This window comes from Microchirus variegatus (assembly GCF_963457635.1).
Source record: "Microchirus variegatus genome assembly, chromosome: 7".
NCBI classification, from domain to species: Eukaryota; Metazoa; Chordata; class Actinopteri; order Pleuronectiformes; family Soleidae; genus Microchirus; species Microchirus variegatus.
The window spans coordinates 14400836-14422327 of record NC_139808.1 but is presented as its reverse complement, the minus strand read 5'-3'; the positions used below and the strand labels follow the sequence as shown (position 1 = coordinate 14422327).

The following is a 21492-nucleotide window of genomic DNA, read 5'->3' as shown; positions in this document are numbered from 1 at the left end:
CACTCTTTCTTATTTCTTGATATAGAGAAAGTGAAATGCTTCTACACTCTCTCTCTCCTACATCCACATTTTTTTTTAATCACCACTGACACCAGCGTCTGCCAGATCTTCACGAAGGATGACAGACCTGTATGGGATGATGGTCTCTGTAGTTCTTAATTGCCTTCAGTCTGCTCCAGTATAGCGAAAACAAAGCTACAGTGTTTGCCCTGAAAAGCATTTGATGCCGTTACAGATCCAGAGCGGCATTGCGACACTTTTGTTTTCGCGATATTGCGAAAGTGACAAATTTCGTTCCCCGCGTCATCAGACGAATGCTATTCATCACCTCAGCAATACACGGTGGAGAGTCTGTTTACATCAGTGCTTCTCCAACGTTTTATACCAAGTGCAGCGTTAAAATACTGTGCTGTTAAATAGGCCGAGCAAAGTCAGCTATGGACTTTTCACAGGAGGCAGATTTATTCCCAATAAGATAATTTGATCATCCTCCTCTTCCTTACATATACTTCACACACTGGTATAGTGAAATTTAATTAAGATGGAGCGAGAGATAAGGTGACTAATTATTATTGGTTATTTATTTTATTTTCAGGCCACACTGTTGGTGTAGTGGTTAGCGCTCTTGCCTTTGCAGCAAGAAGACCCGGGTTTGAGCCCCAGTTGGAACAAGGGCCTTGTTCTCCCCGTGTGTGCGTGGGTTTTCTCCGGGTTCTCCGGCTTCCTCCCACAGTCCAAAAACATGCAAATTTGGAGATTAGGTGAATTGGTCACTCTAAATTGACCGTAGGTGTGAATGTGGGAGTGAATGGTTGTTTGTCTCTATGTGTGGCCCTGCGATTGACTGCCGAACTATCCAGGGTGTACCCCGCCTATTGCCCTATGTCAGCTGAGATAGGCACAGCACCCCCCGCGACCCTCCGGTGGAGGATAAAGTGGTAGATAATGGATGGATGGATGTTTAATTTTCTACACACTCCGCTCCCATACCCTGATAGAACAGTATTTTTGAATTTCCTTTAAGTACTGCCAGAGGAAGCTTGCACCACTGTTTGAGAACCATGGATTTAAACCTTACCTTGGTTTATTAGCTACTGTATATTCAGTTTATTGCAAACAATGTGTGACGATGTCGATTTACTCCCCACTTAATAACTAATTTCAGTCATTCGTGTTCCTGGCCTGGACTCCAGTTAGGAGATGTATACAGTCGTTTTAAGCAAATTAAACATTTCTTAACTTGATATATTTTAAGTGATAAACGAGAACAAGGTGCAATTTAATTCAAACATAACTGTGTGAAGTTCAAAATGACAACAATTTAATTCTCTTTTAAAAATGCAAGTGAGATCTTGTGCCCATGTTTATGTTTCAAAGCACATTTCACTAGTTTCTTCAACTATGCCAACTAGGAGCAAAACTCAATTGGTAATTATCTACTGAAAAATATAATTTATTGTGACAATTATGAGTATAAACTAATTTGAACTGTTTGGCCATATTGTCCAGCCCTATAAAAGGATTAACAGTTAAATGTAGCTTCAGTATTAGGGTGGGAATCACAGGGTATGTCACGATACGATATGCAATACATGGTCCACGATACCAATAATATCACGATACAACGATGTCTGTGATAATCAGTGTATTGCAAGACAGTCATACAGCGATACTTCGCGATTTCTGTGTCTGTGAAAAGTTAAAAGTGCAGGATTTGTCTTATTTATTCACCACATAGAGAACAAAGTGCATAAAATATATGCATTGAAACGGATATTTCCCCTGCTGTATCAATTGTCGTATTGCACGAGGAAGGACGACAATATATAATCAATAGTCAATAATCATATCTCACGAGTTAGAGTATGCAGTATTTTGTCCCATATCCTTATTACGATATACAGTTTGGTGTTCTTAGCAGATGTGGATGTGTGTTACGTGTTTTTGAGCTGCAGGTGTGTGATCCGTGTTATAGCTTACTTGTCATAATTAAGATACCTGATATTACCTGGTGAGTCACAGCATGTGAAACAGTAACCTCAGGCTTCATTTCATGTGTAGACTTGTGCACCTCAGTTTGACTTTCCTTAGCTATCTAAATAATCCATTTGTGATGAATATGTAATACAGTGTGTTTACCTTGGGGGCAGTAATGGGTAGGAGTTTAGTGTTTTTGCTGTTATCTAATATGTTGGAGACACCTTTTATATGGAAAGAGGAAGTACTCATTGGTCATGACCCTGTAAAGCTATAAAACTACAAGAATAAGTCTGGTGTGGAAATGTGATTACACTGTTACAAGTTGTAATAATAGCACAACCCAGAAAATGTTGTTTGGTCACAAGATAAGGTTAACACAAAATCTGATATTTGCTGTGAGTCATGTTAGAAGTCTAAGGTCAGTGTGTGTGCTTCCAGAATAGAGATGTACTGATCAGCCATAACATTAAAATCATCCATTTGTTTCTGTATTGTGACAGAGCAACTGGGAATGATGGGAATGTTTTATGCAGAAATCAGCAAGTGTTCTAAAAACAAATGAACAATCAACGAGAGAGAAACCTGAAACAATACAAATGTATTGATGGAAAATTGACTGAAAAACCCTCAGGAAGATACAGTTTTCACACAAACCAGTTTTAACGTTAAGGTTTATCAGTGTTAAGCTTATAGCTGCAGGGCTCACAGCAGGGGAGAACCTACAGTGAAGGTCCAACTCCTTCACAAATGGGAAAAAAACCCACTTTCTTTTCTACAGTTTTCTTTATCCATGAATGAAATCTGAACAGTGTACCAGAGGAGTTTCTTTAAGATGCTGCATGCATACATTGTGCCCAGCTGTTGTTGATTAGGAAATAGTTCAAACGCCAACTGAAAAAAACAACTGTACTTTTCAGTTTTGTCCTGTGTCAAATAAACCAGTGTGCACATGAGGCTTGTGGTGTCACTGGATTTCCAAAGCTCGTTCAATCAGATGATGTTAATGTATTAAATTCATTTTGTTTTTCTTGTGTGAAGGGGACAAGCAAACCCACAGGGTTATTGTCCATCTCTGCAGCTTTTTGTGACATTTCATGCATGGAGCCCAGTCGACTGTCAAGTCGAGTCACTTCTCATCGCTGTCATTGATCCACTGACATAGCAGCTGTTTTTAAGAAAACACTTTGTGCAGTTTACATCAAACACTGGCCGATTTGTTCATGAAGACTTGGTACGGACAAAAACCAAAGCTTAAGATGGGATTTAAACTGATTAATAGTGATTAATCAGCCAATTAGGTTATATGAGATACATCAATATGGCCATTTACAACAAGAATTACTGTGCACAAACTGTGTCAGTCATGTATGTGTATGGATTTGTCTCAGTGTTTTGTTGTCTAAACCCATGATTGACCTGTCCTCGTTTGCATAAGTGTCAAACATCTGTTGATACAGCATTTGCATTATTGGGCAAGATATACTCTGTGCCTGTGCTGTATAGTAGTGCTGGGCACTAGGTTAACGCACAACGTTTCCATGACAACGGATGGAAAAAGACATGCGTGACGTCATGTTTGCGCGCTGCGACACCGGAGTCCAGGCACTGTTTACCAGTTAGCTGCATTAGCTCCTTTAGCGCCATTAGGAGGGTTAAGACTTTGGGGTTAGGGTAATAGTTGGGGTTAGGCATTTAGTTGAGATGGTTAAGGTTAGGGTTACTAATTCTGCACAAATGTGTGTGTGTGTGTGCAACAGACTGAGATGAATCTATGTACAAAACAACGTCCATCCATAGCTTGGGTTTAGCTTCTCCAGTGAAATATAGTTTGTGGTTCCAGTGATTGTCGTAAATCCTACATTTTTGACGGAGAAGTTTGGTCTGAGTTCTGTGCAAATAAAACCCTGTGACAGACCACTTAATAGTGGCAGCCCTCAGGGACGAAGAAGGCTTTGCTTTAAACATTGCATTTATTGCTGCAGGCTGACTCACAGAGTTGTGGCTGCATGTTAATGGCGAGCTGGCGGTGTACGTTCTCTGCAGCTGCAGACGGTTGTTGTATAGTTTTTATCAATTTTATTTTTCTGTCTTCAACATTATATCCTCTTCTCTGCTGTCAACTGACTTGACTTCTGTTTCTGTTACTACCTTGCCCTCATTACTGTGAAAGCGTCACTGCAAGGATTCACAAAGTAGCAACGCTGGTGATTGAAATTGCCAGTGCGTGCCGTATATTTGAAAGACAATATACTTCCTTTAGCTACCAAATATAAAACAAGCCAGACACTTCATGATGCAGCTTTGCAATAAAAGCTGTTCGATGGCTCTCTGGAGAAAGGAACATGGACCTCACTGCAGCTCTGGTAGTACAGAGGTCAAAATCAGAGGATGGCCATAGGAAGAGTACTCTCTTCCAATCATTGAGTGATACAGGTTAAACTACACAATATTTTATCTTTTTGTGATTACCTGCACTCACCCAATTAGTCCGTTTCTAGTCTGGTAATGGCACCATTTAACATTGACTGGTTTCCTGAGTAGCCGCATTGAAAACAGCAGCAGCATTTGTTGTTTTCAGATTGACTTAGAGTACCATCCATGCATTATTGGGTGTTTCATAAAGATGGTGAGGGTTAAAAAATGTAATTAGACTACTAGACTGAAATGCAGTTCCAGGAGAGGTTAAGGAAAAAGGGAGAGCCTGAAGCTGTTGAGGCTCAGCACGCACAATGCGTCGTCCACTAATCACACAAGTCTGCAGTTCCATCCCAGTTTCCTCCCGTCCATATGCCAGTGTCCTTGGGCAAGTCACTGAACACCAGTTTGCCCCAGTAGCTGTGTCGGCAGTGTGTGAATGATATATGATGTGTTGAAACGGGCTTCATATAGGATAGATGTGATGTGTGCATGGTACACAGGTCATTTACCATATTATGTATAACAGAAGGCACAGTGGCTGTCCTTGAAAGATTAACGCTTTGCCGAATTCACTATTTATGCTTATAATAAGTGGCTCTGACTTGGCAGAAGGATTATCTGCGGAAATAGAGGTTTGACTGCATGGAGTAAGACTGAAAAACCTGATGATCACATGGTTCCAGCATGTTTGATGTGGACCTGACCAGGACTAAAACATGGATAATACTGCATTGGACTGATATCCAATGTACAGTACACTTCCATATTCTCCCAAATAACCAGTGCACTGGATGGGGAGCAATGGGGATTGGACACCTTACCCAGGGGTTCCCCCAGCCCTTGTCCTCTAGGGATTTGAATTGGCAACTCTACGTTTCCAAGCCTTTTCACTAGAGCCTGGGCTGCCCTGAACTAATGACTTGAAATTGTCTTTCAATTTAATCCATATTGTCTCTTTAAATTTGAGATTCAACGGATCGATAATTTGGCTTTTCTGATTTATAGTTTACACAAAAATATGACTGTCATCTACTGTGGTTTGTAAGACACCCAAAGCCTAACTGTTTTCTTTTCATTTTCTGTGTTAGCTTTGATAGCCCAGATGTCACGGTTGAGGTATTCATTTTCTGTTATCCAAATAACAGCCAAATGTGGCAATAGATGCAGATTCTTGTCCGAACATCTAGACAAGGATGCAAACCAGGGTCTTGACTTTTGACTTCTCTCAGTCAAAGTAAACCCTGGATGAGGATTAGGATGAGGTAACACTTATTAATAACCTTGAATTATCCCTGGACGTAGTGCATCAGATTCTAAACATGCAGCATAGCATAGCAACATGGCTAATCAAAAGGTTGTTGTCTCATGAAATTTTCAGTTCAGTTGTGAACAGTGAGTGTACTTCTTTGTTGGCCTCCATTGTCTCTAAAGTGATGTTGACGACGTCCTTAACAGGCGGTTTTGTGCCATAATTTGCACCTTTGTTCGAAAAACAAAAAACATCACGCAAATGGGAAATGACATCACAATGCGTGCCTTTGCCAAGGACTCTTATTATGGCACAAGCTCTGCACATTGTCTCAGGTGTCTATTGCTGCTGTACGACAGTAAACAAATATTAGTAACAGCGGGAACAGGTTAGGGAGCTTTTTGTTCTCTTGAATCTTAAATGACAGTTGTAGTTACTTAGTTGTTATCATGCACTGCTACTTTTTTATGTACGGCTTTTACAGGTTTTTACCGTGTGTGCCATGCTGAGATGTTGCTGGTTTGAAACTTAACCTTGGTTTATTAGCTATAATATATTCGGTTTATTGAAAACATAATGTGTGATAAATGTCTATTTACTCCCCACAAAATAACTTGGTTCAGTCATTCATGTTCCTGAGTTCAGTATCAATGTATGCAATCACATTATAAGAAAGAGGTGGAGCTATGAGATCAGTGTTCAAGTAGCGGTTTGCTTCTCTACACGAAAATGCAAGGGTGGGGTTTTGACATTTTCTCACTCTGGGACTTGTTTTCAAACAAGAGCGTTTCTGTACTTCCAAAACATTGGTACCATGTGGATAGAGAGCCGATATAATAGCTAGAGCGCCACATACAGGCCTGGCAGTGTTACTGTACTGCAGCGTTTAAGATTTTTCTTGTGGATAAAGACATTTCCTGAAACGATGCTGCGTTTAACTACAAAACGATGAATGATTATTAATTCTGTTTCAGTGTGGCTAGCAGCCTCAGAGGCAGACACGTGTAGATGTATCTTTTCCAGCAGCTCATGATGATTCAGAGATTTTCTGGTTGGCCTGAAACGCTGGGTGAAGGTCGCTGAGATAAATATGAGAATCTCTTCTAATTTCTTCTTGAGCCACTAACTGATCTGGTTATGTGCTTTGAATAAATGCATTACTCATCAGGTGCATGTTCATTTTACATCCTCCATAAACGTGTATTTTTTCTATTCTGTTGCCAGAATATTGGCCAGAACTAGAAAATATGACCAAATCACACCCATCGTGGCTTTTGGGATTGGTTTTTAGATTTTATTGCTGACTTTTAAAGCTCTGCACAGCTTTGCTCCAGGTTATTTAATGGAACTTTTAACACTAGGCACACATATTCCTTTCCACTCACTAAGAACCTCAGATACCTTTTTACTGTTTTTTTTTTCTTTCTCAGATCTAGGCTGAAACAAAAAAATGGGACAGGGCTTACAATTGCTATCAAGGCTCCCCAGACTGTGGAACAGCCCGTCTGAAGATTACGTCTTTAAGTTCTGTTGATGTTTTCAAATCACATTTGAAGACTCACTCTTTTAATGTGACTTTTCAGTGATTTTACTCCTGTTATATCTCTTAGCTTTTAATGAGCTTGTTATTAGTGTTTTATATATGTATTTAAGCGGTCGACACTATAATGTAATAATGTACTGTACTATGTCATATTGCAATTTGACATCTGATTAGGCCGGAACAGTTAATCGCAAAATACCTGCAATTGCAATACGACCATGTGTAATATCCAAATCTGAAGACATTTCAGTAATTTTGATGAAAGACAAAATGTCTGTCGGAACAGATTATGATGAATGTTTGCAGTGCTGCAGGAATTTAACGCCCAAATATCTGTTATGAATCTTTTATTAAATCAAAGTAAGTTGCACCAGTAATGATATGATTTTTTTTTAGACCATATCATGCAGCTCAACATCAGACTCGAAAGCTATGATGGCATCATATTGCACTTTGTAAGGACATTTAATTTGAAACTATTCTTATATTATTATTATAATATTATTATAGAAATGGACACACGGCTAGTATTTGATAGAAGGGATTTGGATTCAACAATATCGATTGGAAAATAATGGTTAAAGGACATGCTGTGTGCTGACTTCACATCACGTCTGCGATTCTTCAAAGCACGTCGACCTTTCGTCCGTGAGCGCAACTGTTGACATGGCGGTTAGCATTAATGTTTGTAGCGATCCTTACGTTTTAAAACTGTGCTCAGTATCATTGATCTGGTGGAGAATCATACACGACGGTTCAATAGTTTGGGGTCACCTGTACAATTATTTTTGTGTTTTCCATTAAAACACACTTTTATTCATCAAAAGAGTTGCAAAATGAATAGAAAATATAGTCAAGACAAGATTAGAAATAATGATTTTTATTCAAAATAATAACTTTGCCCTTCAAACTTTGCTTTTGTCAAAGAACCAGCAAAACTGTTTTCAGCTGTGCTAACATAACTACACGAGGGTTTTCAAGGGTTTTCTGTTCATCCAATAGCCTTCTAATGCGAAACACAATGTACCATTAGAACACTGGAAATGGGCCTCTATACACTTATGTACATATTCCATTAAAAACCAGACGTTTGCAGCTAGAATAGTCGTTTACCACATTAACAATGTATAGAGTGTATTTCTGATTTATTTAATGTTATATTCATTGAAAAAAAGTGATTTTCCTTAAAAAAATAAGGACATTTCTAAGTGACCCCAAACCTTTGAACGGTAGTGTGTATTTATAGTTACTTTGAGAGCTCAATATTTTCTGTTGTTTTCAAAAAAAAAAGTTTGAAACAATTGAGACCAATGTAAAAGATGCAAAATAGTAACCACTGTAACATTATCACTCAGGGCTGAGGAGTTGGTGGTGTTTTTGGTGGTGTTTTGTTTTTTTTCTTCCCCCAAACTTGTTTTCTTTTCGGCACATCTGTGACATCACAATTCATGCACGGGGGGTTGACGCAGGGGTGGAAAAAAACAGAAAAAAGAAACACCACTGAGCAAAACAACCACTGGCAGTGGGAATGCTGTCCAGTGCAGGTCATTTCTCTTGTACCTCCCCTCGGGAAGGTAAAAGGTCAAAGTCAGTTTCGGTAGCGTTCAAGAACACTACTGCACTGCAGCTCCCAAAGTGATGACAGCGTTCAGATATGTGGCTTCGACTTCGCCCAGGTTTAAAAATAAATCCTCTTTTCATAAATCAGTGGTGAAATCCACCGAAGCAGAGAAAAGTTAAATGTGATATCACGACGTGCGTTAAAGTCGGGGAGCTGTGCCGCAGCTTCACTGTGGTCACAGTGACATATTTACACCACATCATACTGAAGTGGCCGTGCTGCCATGCGGACTACATTAGTGAGTCCCTCGTGGCCATAACATGTCTGAACATCTGTGTTTATTTGCACATTTTTTACTCTGAAGTTTAGGGGGGGGGGGGGACCTCTATGTATGTTACAGATGTCATTTCCACTGTGTGTCCACTCATCCACCTCTAATCCACTGGTTCAGTGACTGTGTTGTGAAGCTGCTGAGCTTTCAGACAGCCAAAAAAATAAAAACATTCTGGGAAACTCCTAGCCCATTAAATGTGGGAGCAGCAGCTCTGCATGGGTGGAATGTGCATGTTTGTGAAGACACGGAGTATTTACTGTTGTCATGTCAAAGAGGACACATTTTCTCATCATCATCTGGTGCTTGTGTTTTTATTTTGAATCACCACGGAAGCCTTTAGATGTTACTGGGATGTCATTATTGATTTATCTATTGACTATTGTCTCACTTAATGTTTGGTCCATGGTTTTCATTTACCCAAAGTGACGACATCCTCTAACTAGAAAAGCACTCGGAGAGTGCAGACCTCCACCAAGGCAGCTCGGTGCCTACAAAATACACCCCTGGGTCAGACAGCGAGTGTTGTAACCAGTGATGGCGGACATTTTTTGAAAATTGTTGCTAACTAACAGACAAACAAACAAACGCCGGCAATATATATAAATATATATGTATATAAATATACCTCCTTGGCCGAGGTTAATAATGTCTCTACCAAATAATCGATTGTTATAATAGTCGAATATTAAAGGTGCATTATGTAATAACTCTAAAGCAACTGGCCATAAAATCCTCCTAATATGTCACAGAGACTCAGGAATAATGTTCATATAACAAACTGAACTCACCAACAACAACAGTACAGCCAAAATATTTGCATTAAAATAAATATATTGCAGACTGCAAATCATGTTTATGTTTTGAAATAATTTTTTGGCATGTGGCGCCACCTACCGCCATCTACCAATCATTGCAGTCAGTAGAGTCTCAGCTGCTGAGCAACCACGGGTTACTAGTTACGTCAGAAAACGAAACCTAAAAAGTATTTTGAATGTGAATGTAGTAACCGTTTGTGGCCACATACTTACATATGGCTGCAACTAGTGATTATTTTCACAATCGATTCATCTGTGGAGTTTTTTTTTGTTATATGGAGCAAATAAACCAGAAAATATTCACATTTAAGAAGCTGACAAATCAAAACATTTGACGATGAATTGAGTAATCAATGAATAATCGAGTAATCGGTCGCAGCTCCTTTCCTTTTCCCCAACAGCCATGCTGAAAACCACACAGTGCTGACGTGCATGAAAACGTATACAGTGCATGTACAGTGTGTAGAATGGTATTTATAGCCTTACTGTCTCTACTGTCTGATTTGTCCTGTCCTTCATTGTCCTACCACTTTCTCCTGCTGTGACCTGCACTTTATTAAATAGTCTGTCCTTTCACTGTCATTCACTATGAACCACGAGTTACTGTAAAGGGTTATTGCAGTGTTTTCTGTTCACTTTAAACAACCAATGGAAATATTTATTAAGTGGATTAAAACTTCAAAATCCCAATGTTTTCCTGGTCAATACTCTGTATTCTGTATACCTGAATAGTCTGTTAATCAATCTGTTTATTGAGTGATAAGATTTGGTGTTTTGGGGTATTTTTTGTTTGTTTGATTTTGTTCTTATATGTCGTATATTATGCAAAATGAACATTTTAATCATTTAAATCCTTATATTTGGGACTCTGGAGGTCCTACATAAATGAACAGAGACTGATTTTGAAACAGCTCTGCTGTAGTGATTAGAGTGGGAGATCGAATAGAGAAGCTGCTACGCTCTTTGAGATGCGGATCTTTAAGGTCTCTCAAACTAAACTGTTGTTGTTGTTTGTTGTTTCAGCTGCGTTGGAGTGGATGAAGATGACGCACCAGATATCGACATATATCACTGTCCAAACTGTGAGAAGACTCATGGTAAATCCACACGTAAGTAGCATCTGAAATTCAAATGACAAAGTAACTGATTTACTTTCCCCCGCTTGTGTAGTTATTGTCATAATTATAAAATAAATCAAAAATGAATAATACTAATTAGAGTCGCAAATTAATTTCACACGTTATTGTTGGTTATTGGCTTGATAAACAACAACAATAGATTCTAGAAACACACTTCCTTTTCTTAGTTTAAATTTTAAACATTGTACATGAGCAGCACAGATTCAGGTTCAAACAATTTTAATTTGGCAGAAACTGAGGATAAAATAATTATACTATACAATCACCTGATTGTATGCATTGTTGTTTATATCATTTATGTTATATTTTGTCACATCATGTTTTGACAATAGCCCACAGTGGACAAAACAATAAATCTATTGTAGTGTTGATGCTAACTGGAGGCTCCAGAGGTTCTCCAACACACTTTTGACCCATCTTGTGTTCTATGACTTTTTAAACAGTGAAACTACCAAGAGAAAGAATATACTTTCTTCTTTCATCTGGAAAAGAATGTGTTTCTACCTTTTTCCATTCTTTAGTAATCTTCATTAGAAAATAGGCTGATTTCACCAAAAACATAGTTTTTGACCAACAAAAGGAGGAAACAAGCTTTTTGTGAAAAGAGGCAGTTCAAGCAGATCAGTGGCTTTGGGCCTAATATTTGTTGCTTTAGTGACACCTCAAACATCTGAACAGTGTTTTCCTTCTATAAAACTACAAATACAACACTCATAAAGGGCTTTTGATGGCAAAACATTTATTTACAAATGTACTTTATATCAACAAGTTTTACATCTGACATAAAAACTGCATGTATGTTTGTATGTATGTTCATGTGTGTATTCAACACACAGAAAGGGCTTTTGATGGTAAAACGTATTGACGTCAATGGCAGCAAATTAGTTAACCCTCAGAACACAGAGCATTTTGGATGATTTTTACATTACTTTGTTTAAATGTACAGTATATACAGAGGTTGTAAGAATGTGCAACATGGACTGTTTATCCTTTTTTTTCAGCATAACCTAGGCAATCTGATGGATAAAAAAAATTATTATTTCACCAACTCTATCAACACACCTGAGCAAAAAGTACTCAAAATTGATTTTTTTTTAAATTTGGAAATTTTTTGTATGAACAAAAAGAAAAAAAAAAGAAAATGAATCATAACTTTGACTCAACAATACAAAATAGTCTGAATATGTGACCTATAAAAAAAAATCAGACAGGAAAATCATCATATGGTTGTCGCTGCACTGTCTTCTGCCCAAGGTGCAGCTTAGAGGCGGAGGCCGCCTCATCTTGCCTCACATTTGCTTGAGGCGTTTTTGATTTCTTCTTCTGCTGGTAATGACATCAGTGCTCTGTTTCATGTGTATGCGCTCCCTGCTGTTGTTCAATCGTAACTGCACAGTATGTGAGGTCTTAAACAGCCCAGTGCTGGGGACGGCTTTGAAACCTGAAAATCCTCTCTTAAATCACGAGTCTGATCAATACACAAGACTAGGATCAATAATTCCCACATATATATATATATATGTATATATGTGTATATATATGTGTGTATATATATATACATACATATATATGTATGTATGTATATATATATATGTGTGTGTATATATATGTATGTATGTATATATATATGTGTGTGTATATATATATGTATATATATGTGTGTGTGTGTATATATATATATATATATATATATATATATATATACATATTATTTTCACGATGGGATACAAAAACTCGGAACACTTTATTTCTGAACTTGCATATCATTATTACAGCTGGGCTCCATGTCATGTTTGAAAGGCTTAGCTTCACAACAAATCCTAATTATTATTATACAAATGAACACTGAGTGCATGTTAGGCCTGTACGCACTGATCGGCTGACACTGGACACTTACTCATAAAAATAACACATCATTTAAACACCATGGATTTGTTTTATTCCCTTTTATGTACAATCTACTGTCCATATTTTACGGCAATTTAAAAGTTAATTACAAATATGAAATTATTAGATTAAAAGCATATTAAGTAGTGGTTAGCACTCTTGCCCTTGCAGCAAGAAGAACCGGTTCAGCGAGGGCCTTTCTGCAGGCAGTTTGCATGTTCTCCCTGTGTCTGTGAAGTGGAAGATGAATGAGTGAGTGGTCTAGAGAAATGACACACAGATGAAAAGAAGCAGAAGTTGTGGGTCAATTAAGTGATTCATTCTTAGTCTGTTAAATCCTCTCCCTCTGTATAAGAACAGCATAACTTTTGGCAGTTCATCAAAATACTGGTGCATCATTAACGTCCCTAATACCAATGATTAACAACCTATGAGAATTTTTTTTTTTTTTTTGGGCATTAAACTGGACTTGGTACACTGGGTGGAACAGTGAGTCAGGCTTCCTCTAATTTATTGGTGTTAGGACATTGATGTGTGATGCTCATGTCAGTCTCAGAGAAGAGGTAATCAAGATAATCTTTAGGTGATTTATCTTTTGTTTAACAGATTTAACTTGTGTTATTAAACAGTAGCAGAAGAAGCACAGCCAGGTGATGTCTAAAGAGTCAGTCAATCATGCAACAGTTGGAAACTTGGTGCTAATAGTGATTTCAAATATGACACTTGCTTTATCTGTGATCACTGATTAGTACAAATATGCTGCAATGAGTTTGATTTAATGTATTTTCTTGTTGTGTGATACTTCTATTCTGTTTGTTGATGTATGTAATCTATGTTAATATTTTGTACTTTTTTCTTCTGCTCTCTCAGTGAAAAAGAAAAAGAATTGGAGCAAACATGACACAGGGCAAAGCACAGATATCAAGGCTGTTCAAAACGGCAGCCAGGTTTTCATCAAGGAGCTTCGCAGTCGCACATTTCCAAGGTAAAAACCCTTTTACCCACATTTTTTAATATACTGGGGAATAATGTGTGCTACTGTGATGACATTTAATTTAATTAAAATAATCAGACTAATCTCAGTCTAACTGGCCATTAAATTAATCTAATTATAATAACAAATGAGCTGATTCTTCATATTGATTATGCCTCCTGAAATGTAATAAATTTAAATATCAACCCGTCAGTGTGGTTAATCAGTGTACTACTGCTCCCAGTAGGGGGCACTGTCTTTCAACTTTTAAAGTCACCCTTCTTAGATAGTTTAACATGTTACCAGTGTCGTGATCGGATGTCATTTCACTTCCTCGGTTAACGACAAGATCAGAACATCCAGACTCTTTCTTTTTCTGTGTTTCACCGTGTGTGTGTTGTTGTTGTTGTCGTTTTCAGTGCTGAGGATGTGGTGGTCAAACTGAGCGGCAGTCAACTCAACATGCATTACCTGGAGGACAACGGCTTCAACGACCCAGTCCTGGTTCAGAAGAAAGATGGCCTGGGTTTGTCCATGCCTGCTCCCACCTTTTACATCAGTGATGTGGAGAACTATGTTGGTAAGGAACAACACTGCTACTGCAGCTATATCTTTACCTTTTACTACTATAACTACTAACATTGCTGGACTTATCCTGCACCTTCTACAGCAGGGTTGTCCAAACTTTTTTTTTATATATAAATATGTCCCTAAAAGTTTTTGATAATGTGATCATTGATAAATATTCACAGGGGCTTTTTAACAGTAAAAGTTACACACAAATGCACACAAACAAAAATGTTATTTTCATTGTCACAATTATCATTTTGAATGGCAATGTAACCAAATCTCAGCCATACAGGAGTGAACAAATGGCCTTTCTTTCAAATCTGGAAGTTGGTTGTAAAAATGTAATTTCTGTTGGTATATAATATATACAGGTACATGGCACCAACATTCTATCATATAAAACATTATAAAGCTGCGGGCCGAATCAAATCACGGCCCGTGTGCCAGACTTTGGACTGTTGCACTATTTAGCACTATTTAGTGCACAAATAAGCACAATAAAAAAAACACACACACACACTGAATCACCTCACAGTTAAACATAGTATATTGAAAATAAATAAATGTATCAAAGCCAGTATTCACTTCATTGTCATCAGTAGTTGCTTGAGTTGAATTCAGACGCTTCACAGACACAAATATACTTATGAGAGGTTTTTATTGTTGTTCTTACACTTAAATACACTTCATTTTTTTACATTTTATAATACTGTTCATGAAGATACCTTTCACTCTCATGCACTTGTAATTGATGATTAATTATAGTGTCGTAGGCCGGTAAGTGAAAGATCTGAATACTTCTGTACACCACTGTACTATATTTGCAGCTATTAATGCTTATAATAATAATTAAAATGGATGAGTGCATGAGAGAACTATGAAAAGTCACAAATAATTCAGTAAAGATGAATAAAAGAGAGTTTTTTCCACTCTTTTCATGCCACTAGAGGGCGCTTCAGTCCTCTTATATCCCGTCTGCTGGTGCTCTCTGATGAGATCATTGTTAGATATCAACAGTCCACTGCAACAAACCTAATTAGATAAACACTTTGCAGGCTAAAGCAAATGTTTGGCCTGTGGCTGGTTATTGTTTCTTCAGCTTGTTTCATTGCGTCTCCTGTTGTCCTCGCAGGTCCTGACGTCGGCGTGGATGTCGTGGACGTCACCAAACAGACCGACGGCACGATGAAGCTGAAAGAATTTGTGGATTTTTACTACAGCACAAACAGGAAGAAGGTGTTGAACGTCATCAACCTGGAGTTCTCAGACACGAGGTAGACGCCGTTGTTCTAAAAACGAGCTTTGACTTGTGATGATTCCTGTCTGAACAACTCATGGTGGGTGCTGAGTTGTTTTTTTCTGTTGTTTTTTTTTTTTCCCCGTGGGACAGGATGAACAGCATCGTGGAGAGTCCTCAGATTGTGCGGCAGTTGTCTTGGGTAGAAAATTACTGGCCCGACGACGCGCTGCTCGGGAAGCCAAAAGTCACCAAATACTGTCTGATCTGTGTCAAAGACAGCTACACAGACTTCCACATCGAATGTGGGGGTGCTTCAGTCTGGTACCACATCCTGAAGGTCTGTATCTCTCCCGGATTGAGCTGCATGTCCGTCCAGAAATGACCGTGTCATAAAAAGTGTGCATGAGTCAGTGTCATCTGCCTCTAATATGATGAGAACACTGTTTATGCTTCACTGATTTTCCTTCAATTCTGAAATGATTCTCTGGCCATCAAGAGGAAATGTGGAAGACATTATTTTACAGTATCTCTCACATGATTACGGTGATGAGGAGGATGATGATGATGATGATGATGCCAGAAAACCTGATTGCACTTGTGTTTGCAGGGAGAGAAGATCTTCTTCCTCATCAAGCCCACGTCTGCCAACCTCTCTCTGTACGAGCGCTGGAGGTCATCGTCCAATCACAGCGAGATGTTCTTCGCTGACCAGGTGGACAAGTGTTACAAATGCACTCTGAAGCAAGGCCAGACTCTGTTCATCCCATCAGGTCAGAACTACAGTCGGCTCATAAATATAGCGAATGATGTAAGGCAGGGCTGTTCACTTACTCAGCTGGGCCACATTTTCAAACAGAACTTAATATTTAAAACCAGCACAAATGTATAAAAACAAAACACTATAGTAGCTGTCACAGTTGTTTCTCTTTAAAAAAATGTAAGTAAATTAGTTTGTCATATTTTAACCCATGTGCCACTAAGAGGTCACTTCGGGGCCACATGTGGCCCACGGGCCGCCATTTGAATAAGTAAAGTGCATTTTCATGTGTGTTTTTTTGGCTAGTTTAATGTCTTTGGATTTTAGCTTGGGAAAAAAATAATTAAATTGAGTTTTAAATAATTTCAAACAGATTATTTTCATCACTGGTTTTTACACTGGAATAAGCACAAGAGAAATCAGCTTTTACTTGATTTGTTTTATTATGTATGCTTGTGTATTCCTGATAGTAATTGAAGGGATGTATTTGAATTTGAACTAAGGTTGGTGACTATAATAATATCATCCATTTTCTTAAGGATCAGTTGAGCAGTGAATAAAATATTTTTTTAACTATTCAACAAATTAATACCTTATAACTGACAAGTACTCAAACTCGTGGCCCAGGGGCCACATGCGGCTCGCCAGTCGATGTCCTGCGGCCCCACACTTACTTTGAAATTACAAAATTCCACATTTAATTTATATATAAGCCTGTCTAGTGTTTTAATTACAATTGTCTACATGTATATTTTGAGTTAATGTTTTAATTCTGTTTTATTTCTGTCTGGTTTTGTTATTTACAGATTCATTTCACGTCATAAATGTTTTGTTTTTTTTGTCTTGAACTATTTATCAAAACAAACACTTTTCCTTTGAAATGGTGTGCAATGTCAGTCTAAATATTTGTAATTGCAACATCATGATGGTTTATCAAGAGATAATTTTAATTTCGAATCACTAAACCGTTAATTTTTCCCAAATTGTTGGACTTTTTTCACTTGACCTGGTCCCTCTAGACCAGACTAGATGTTTACTGGCCCCCAGGTCATTGTGAGTTTGAGGCCCCTGCTCTAAATCCATGGTTCTCAAACTTTGGTTCGTGTATCACCAGTGGTACGTGAGCTTCCTCTGGTGGTACTTGGAGGAAAATCAGAAATATTGTTTGTGCGTAGAAAATGAAACAAGTAAGAAAAAATATATAGTAAATTAAATAATAATAATTAGAGTCACCTTACCTCTTTGTAGCCAACTTTGCTCGACCTTTTTACACCACTGTATTTTAACGCTGCTACTTAAACGCTTACTATTTTCTCAGGTGGTATGAAAACTTTGAGAACCACTGGTCTATGTTACATAATATAGTGTAAAATTTAATTCATGATTATATTTAATTATTGATAATAATTGTGTCTTCCTCCGTGGAATCTCTGCAGGTTGGATCAATGCAATACTGACCCCAGTCGACTGTCTGGCTTTCTCTGGACACTTTGTCCACAACCTGAGCGTGGAGATGCAAATGAGGTTTGGACGACTGTCTCATCATTACACATACACAATTGTTCTGTTATCGTCGTTGTTGCCGTGCCTCTTGCGCGCTGCCATGTCTTGATTTTTTGGGGGGGGATTTAGTGGCTGATCTTCCTCAAGAGTTTCCACTGGCTCCTCATTCGGGATTTGTTTTTAGCTCCAAATTCCACCCATGTGTTTATAGACTGCCTCCACATTTGGAAATACATTGTGAATTACATAGCTTGTTGCCATAAACCTGTTGGTAATACATGACAGTGTTTAGCTAAACGATCTTGGTTTATTTTCCTCAGAGCGTATGAAATCGAGAAGCGGCTCAAGGTCAAAACGCTCACCCCCTTCCCCAACTTTGAGACGGCGTGCTGGTATGTGGGACGACATCTCCTCGAGCGATTCAAAGGTGAACCCCCTCGATCAGTCTCGTGGATCTAGCGTTCGCTCGACACCGGTGGTATTCGCATGTGAACTTGCATCCTCCTTCAACGAGACATGTTTTCGAAGAAGAATGCGCCAAAGCAGAGAAAACACAAACACTGTTAGAAATGTCTTTTCCTCTTTTTCCCCCGTGCAGGCGTAGGGTTGCATGTCTGCTGCACAGATGAGGAGCTGGATGCTCGAATATTATTTCAGTCATTAAATCGATGAATCGCTGAGTTCACAGATGATTAGCTTCAAAAGATTTGGCCCAGTTAGAATCATTTGCTCCATTACACGCCTGTGTTTAAACTCTCCTCAGCTGGCCTGGGCCAACTGTTTATGTTTCCACCATTTTCTATGAATGTGTGTGTTGCTATTGTGTGTGGCGCACACTAATTCTAACCCGCAAGGCCGTGCCATTAATACGCTGTTATTCATTTCTGCTTCATGGTCAGGTTTTACAGAGCGAGAGAGACTCAGTTCTGTCACTGCTATTCCGTCTTAATCATTTCCCGCTTTGGTTGTAAACCTTTTAAATGGCTGCTTACATATTTGGACCGCTTTTATTTGCCATTAAATTAGAGAGGAAGCCAGCATTAAAACTGGGTTTGCTTCATGTCAAGCAATCAATCAAGTGTTTAGTTAAAGCATCTCATTCCAGACTGTTGAGTCTAACCTGCCAGACATGCAGTGTGTAGGTCACTTTGATAAATTGATAAATGAGTTTTTTAGGCACATTATTTTATCGGAGATGAATTAGTATAAACACATTATTAGCTTTTATTCCAGATGTTTGAGGTCACTCAGAAAGATCACTGCAGCAGAGATCACTCTAATTAGAAATGATCAGATTTTCTTTTAGTAATCAAATATTGATGAAGCCCTCAAACATCCTTACCCGAGCGTATAAATCTGTATAAATGCAAATCAGGAGTAACTTGCCTTTTTGCATAACCACAAACATGACACAATGTTAAGATAAGCTCTTTCATTACAGCATAACTGCTACTACTATTTTATTTTTCCAAAAACCCTCCCCACAAATAACATAGAATCAAATCTGCAGTATATTTTAATTCGTGGTCAATAACTGCATTGTCCAGAGCTTGTCATTATGATCTGATTTTCCAGTTTAATATTGAATTTAAACATGCAATCATCAATATTTCCATTGTTCCATTATGAGCCCTGTTTCCACAGTGTAATCCCCTTTATTAGGTCACTTCTGCTCAAAACAATGCCCTCAACTCTACCCTACGTTACGTGTGATGCAGTAATGTTACTGAAACTGTAATTACTGTGTGGACAATAGCTTTGTCAGTATCACATTTAAAGTGCATTAATGGCAGTGATGCTTATTATTATCCTGAAGAAAATGACCAGTATCCTTAACAGGGTTCTTTCTTTTACAACACTGACACAAATATTACAATTACCTGGAACAACTATGGGCATTAAACCTTATAAAGGACTTCGACAACAAACCATGGTACGACGCATGCACACAGGGAATGCAGTTTTTGACTAATAAATAAACAGAAACTAACAGAAGCCAGGAATATAAAAGTTATTCTTTGCAGATTTGTTTTCTGTGACGGAGAGCCGTCTGTATGTGTTGTTTGTAGTAAATGTTCTGAAACACATTAGCTTTTTTTTAGTAACGATCACCTACATTCAAACCATGTTACACAGAAACATGTGACAGGCTGATGTCATTAAGTCATATTATATATTATAGTCTATCATTATTTCTCAATTAACTTATTGGAACACATCCAGAAAATATAAAAAAAAAACATTTTATAGAAAAAAAAACAGCCTCTACAGGTTAAAGTGTATGAACAATACCATGACTCTGGCTCTCTTAAAACCCTAAGTGGATCCCTAATTGGAAGCAAGTATTGGTAACACTTGTGTTTGTCTTACTATTTCATGTTGACCTGTTTAGAAAAGGTCTATTACACCAGGTTTATTCATACTTGGGCATTACATACACATGTTGTATGTAAACTCATTGCCAGTTTGTTAATAGACAAGACAAACATTTGACAGGTATAAAAACAACAAAGCTGATGTTGCCCTGAGATTTACTGCGCAAGTCGTCGCTCGGCTGTTTCAGGACAGTTTGTATAGACACACAGTTACTTTGTTGACACAGGATGCACTCCTCATCTGTTCTGTTAGATCCTATAAATCTCAGCTGCACGGGAGTTACATTTAAGTTTGACTCGTCCAAGTTGAAAGGTCAGCGTTGATTCAGTGCTATAACATTTGCATTTCGTCTTCTTCATCTGTAGGTTTACATAAAGCAAATAAGCAGCCAGCTCCATATCTGATACATGGTGCCAAAATCATTAATGGAGCCTTCAGAGCTTGGACTAAAAAGCAGGTATGAACCTGAGAGGACGTAACTGCACATTCAGCGCCGGTTGTCTTTGGGTGGCGTTCTTGACGGTTTGGTCTGTTCTCTCTCCGTCAGGCCCTCTTGGAACATGAAGATGAGCTTCCAGAGAACATGAAACCATCACAGCTCATTAAGGATCTTGCCAAAGAGATCAGACTGTCAGAGGTATTTTTATTGACTGTCAGTATTGAAAAGAAACCGTTGGAGTTCTTTTGTTTGCTGGTGGATTAAATGTCACAAGTTGCTGCAAGAGACATAATTATTTTTGCCACTAACATTATCATTACCTTCAAACCTGAACAATACGTTTTTGAGAGCAACCTTCTCTAGCTTTATAACACAGTATTTATCATAAGCAATATTGAAATAGTATGTAATATAGAGACATTACTTCAAACTCTATGTAACATTTGAGCTGATGGCTAAGCTGTTATCAGCTTCAGAAATATATAATGATTCCAGATGCTTCATTGATGTTGTACTCATAAGTATTTGACATAAGTGCATAGATAACATATAAAATTGAACCAAGTCTTCAGATCCAAAGATGCCAAAAGTGTCCAATGCATGTAATTTCTTGAATGGCCATTAGAGGGCGACTCCACTTGTTGCCCATTAAGACATACTTTTATTTTTATTTAAAATCAGATTTTTGTTTGCTTTTTAAATTTTCTT

General features: G+C 38.1%; 1 protein-coding gene across 2 annotated transcripts in view; it reads left to right on the top strand.

The window, feature by feature from the left end:
- The window catches only part of phf2 (PHD finger protein 2), a 35223-nt gene that overhangs the window by 2961 nt on the left and 10770 nt on the right, over nt 1–21492 (top strand). For both annotated transcript variants that reach the window (XM_083892872.1, XM_083892871.1), the window contains exons 2-11: nt 10924–11009; nt 13797–13911; nt 14319–14479; nt 15602–15743; nt 15860–16046; nt 16317–16479; nt 17903–17990; nt 18290–18396; nt 20711–20802; nt 20893–20982. In XM_083892872.1, coding sequence (XP_083748998.1) covers nt 10924–11009; nt 13797–13911; nt 14319–14479; nt 15602–15743; nt 15860–16046; nt 16317–16479; nt 17903–17990; nt 18290–18396; nt 20711–20802; nt 20893–20982 — 1231 coding nt within the window. The remainder of the gene's footprint in view (nt 1–10923; nt 11010–13796; nt 13912–14318; nt 14480–15601; nt 15744–15859; nt 16047–16316; nt 16480–17902; nt 17991–18289; nt 18397–20710; nt 20803–20892; nt 20983–21492) is intronic.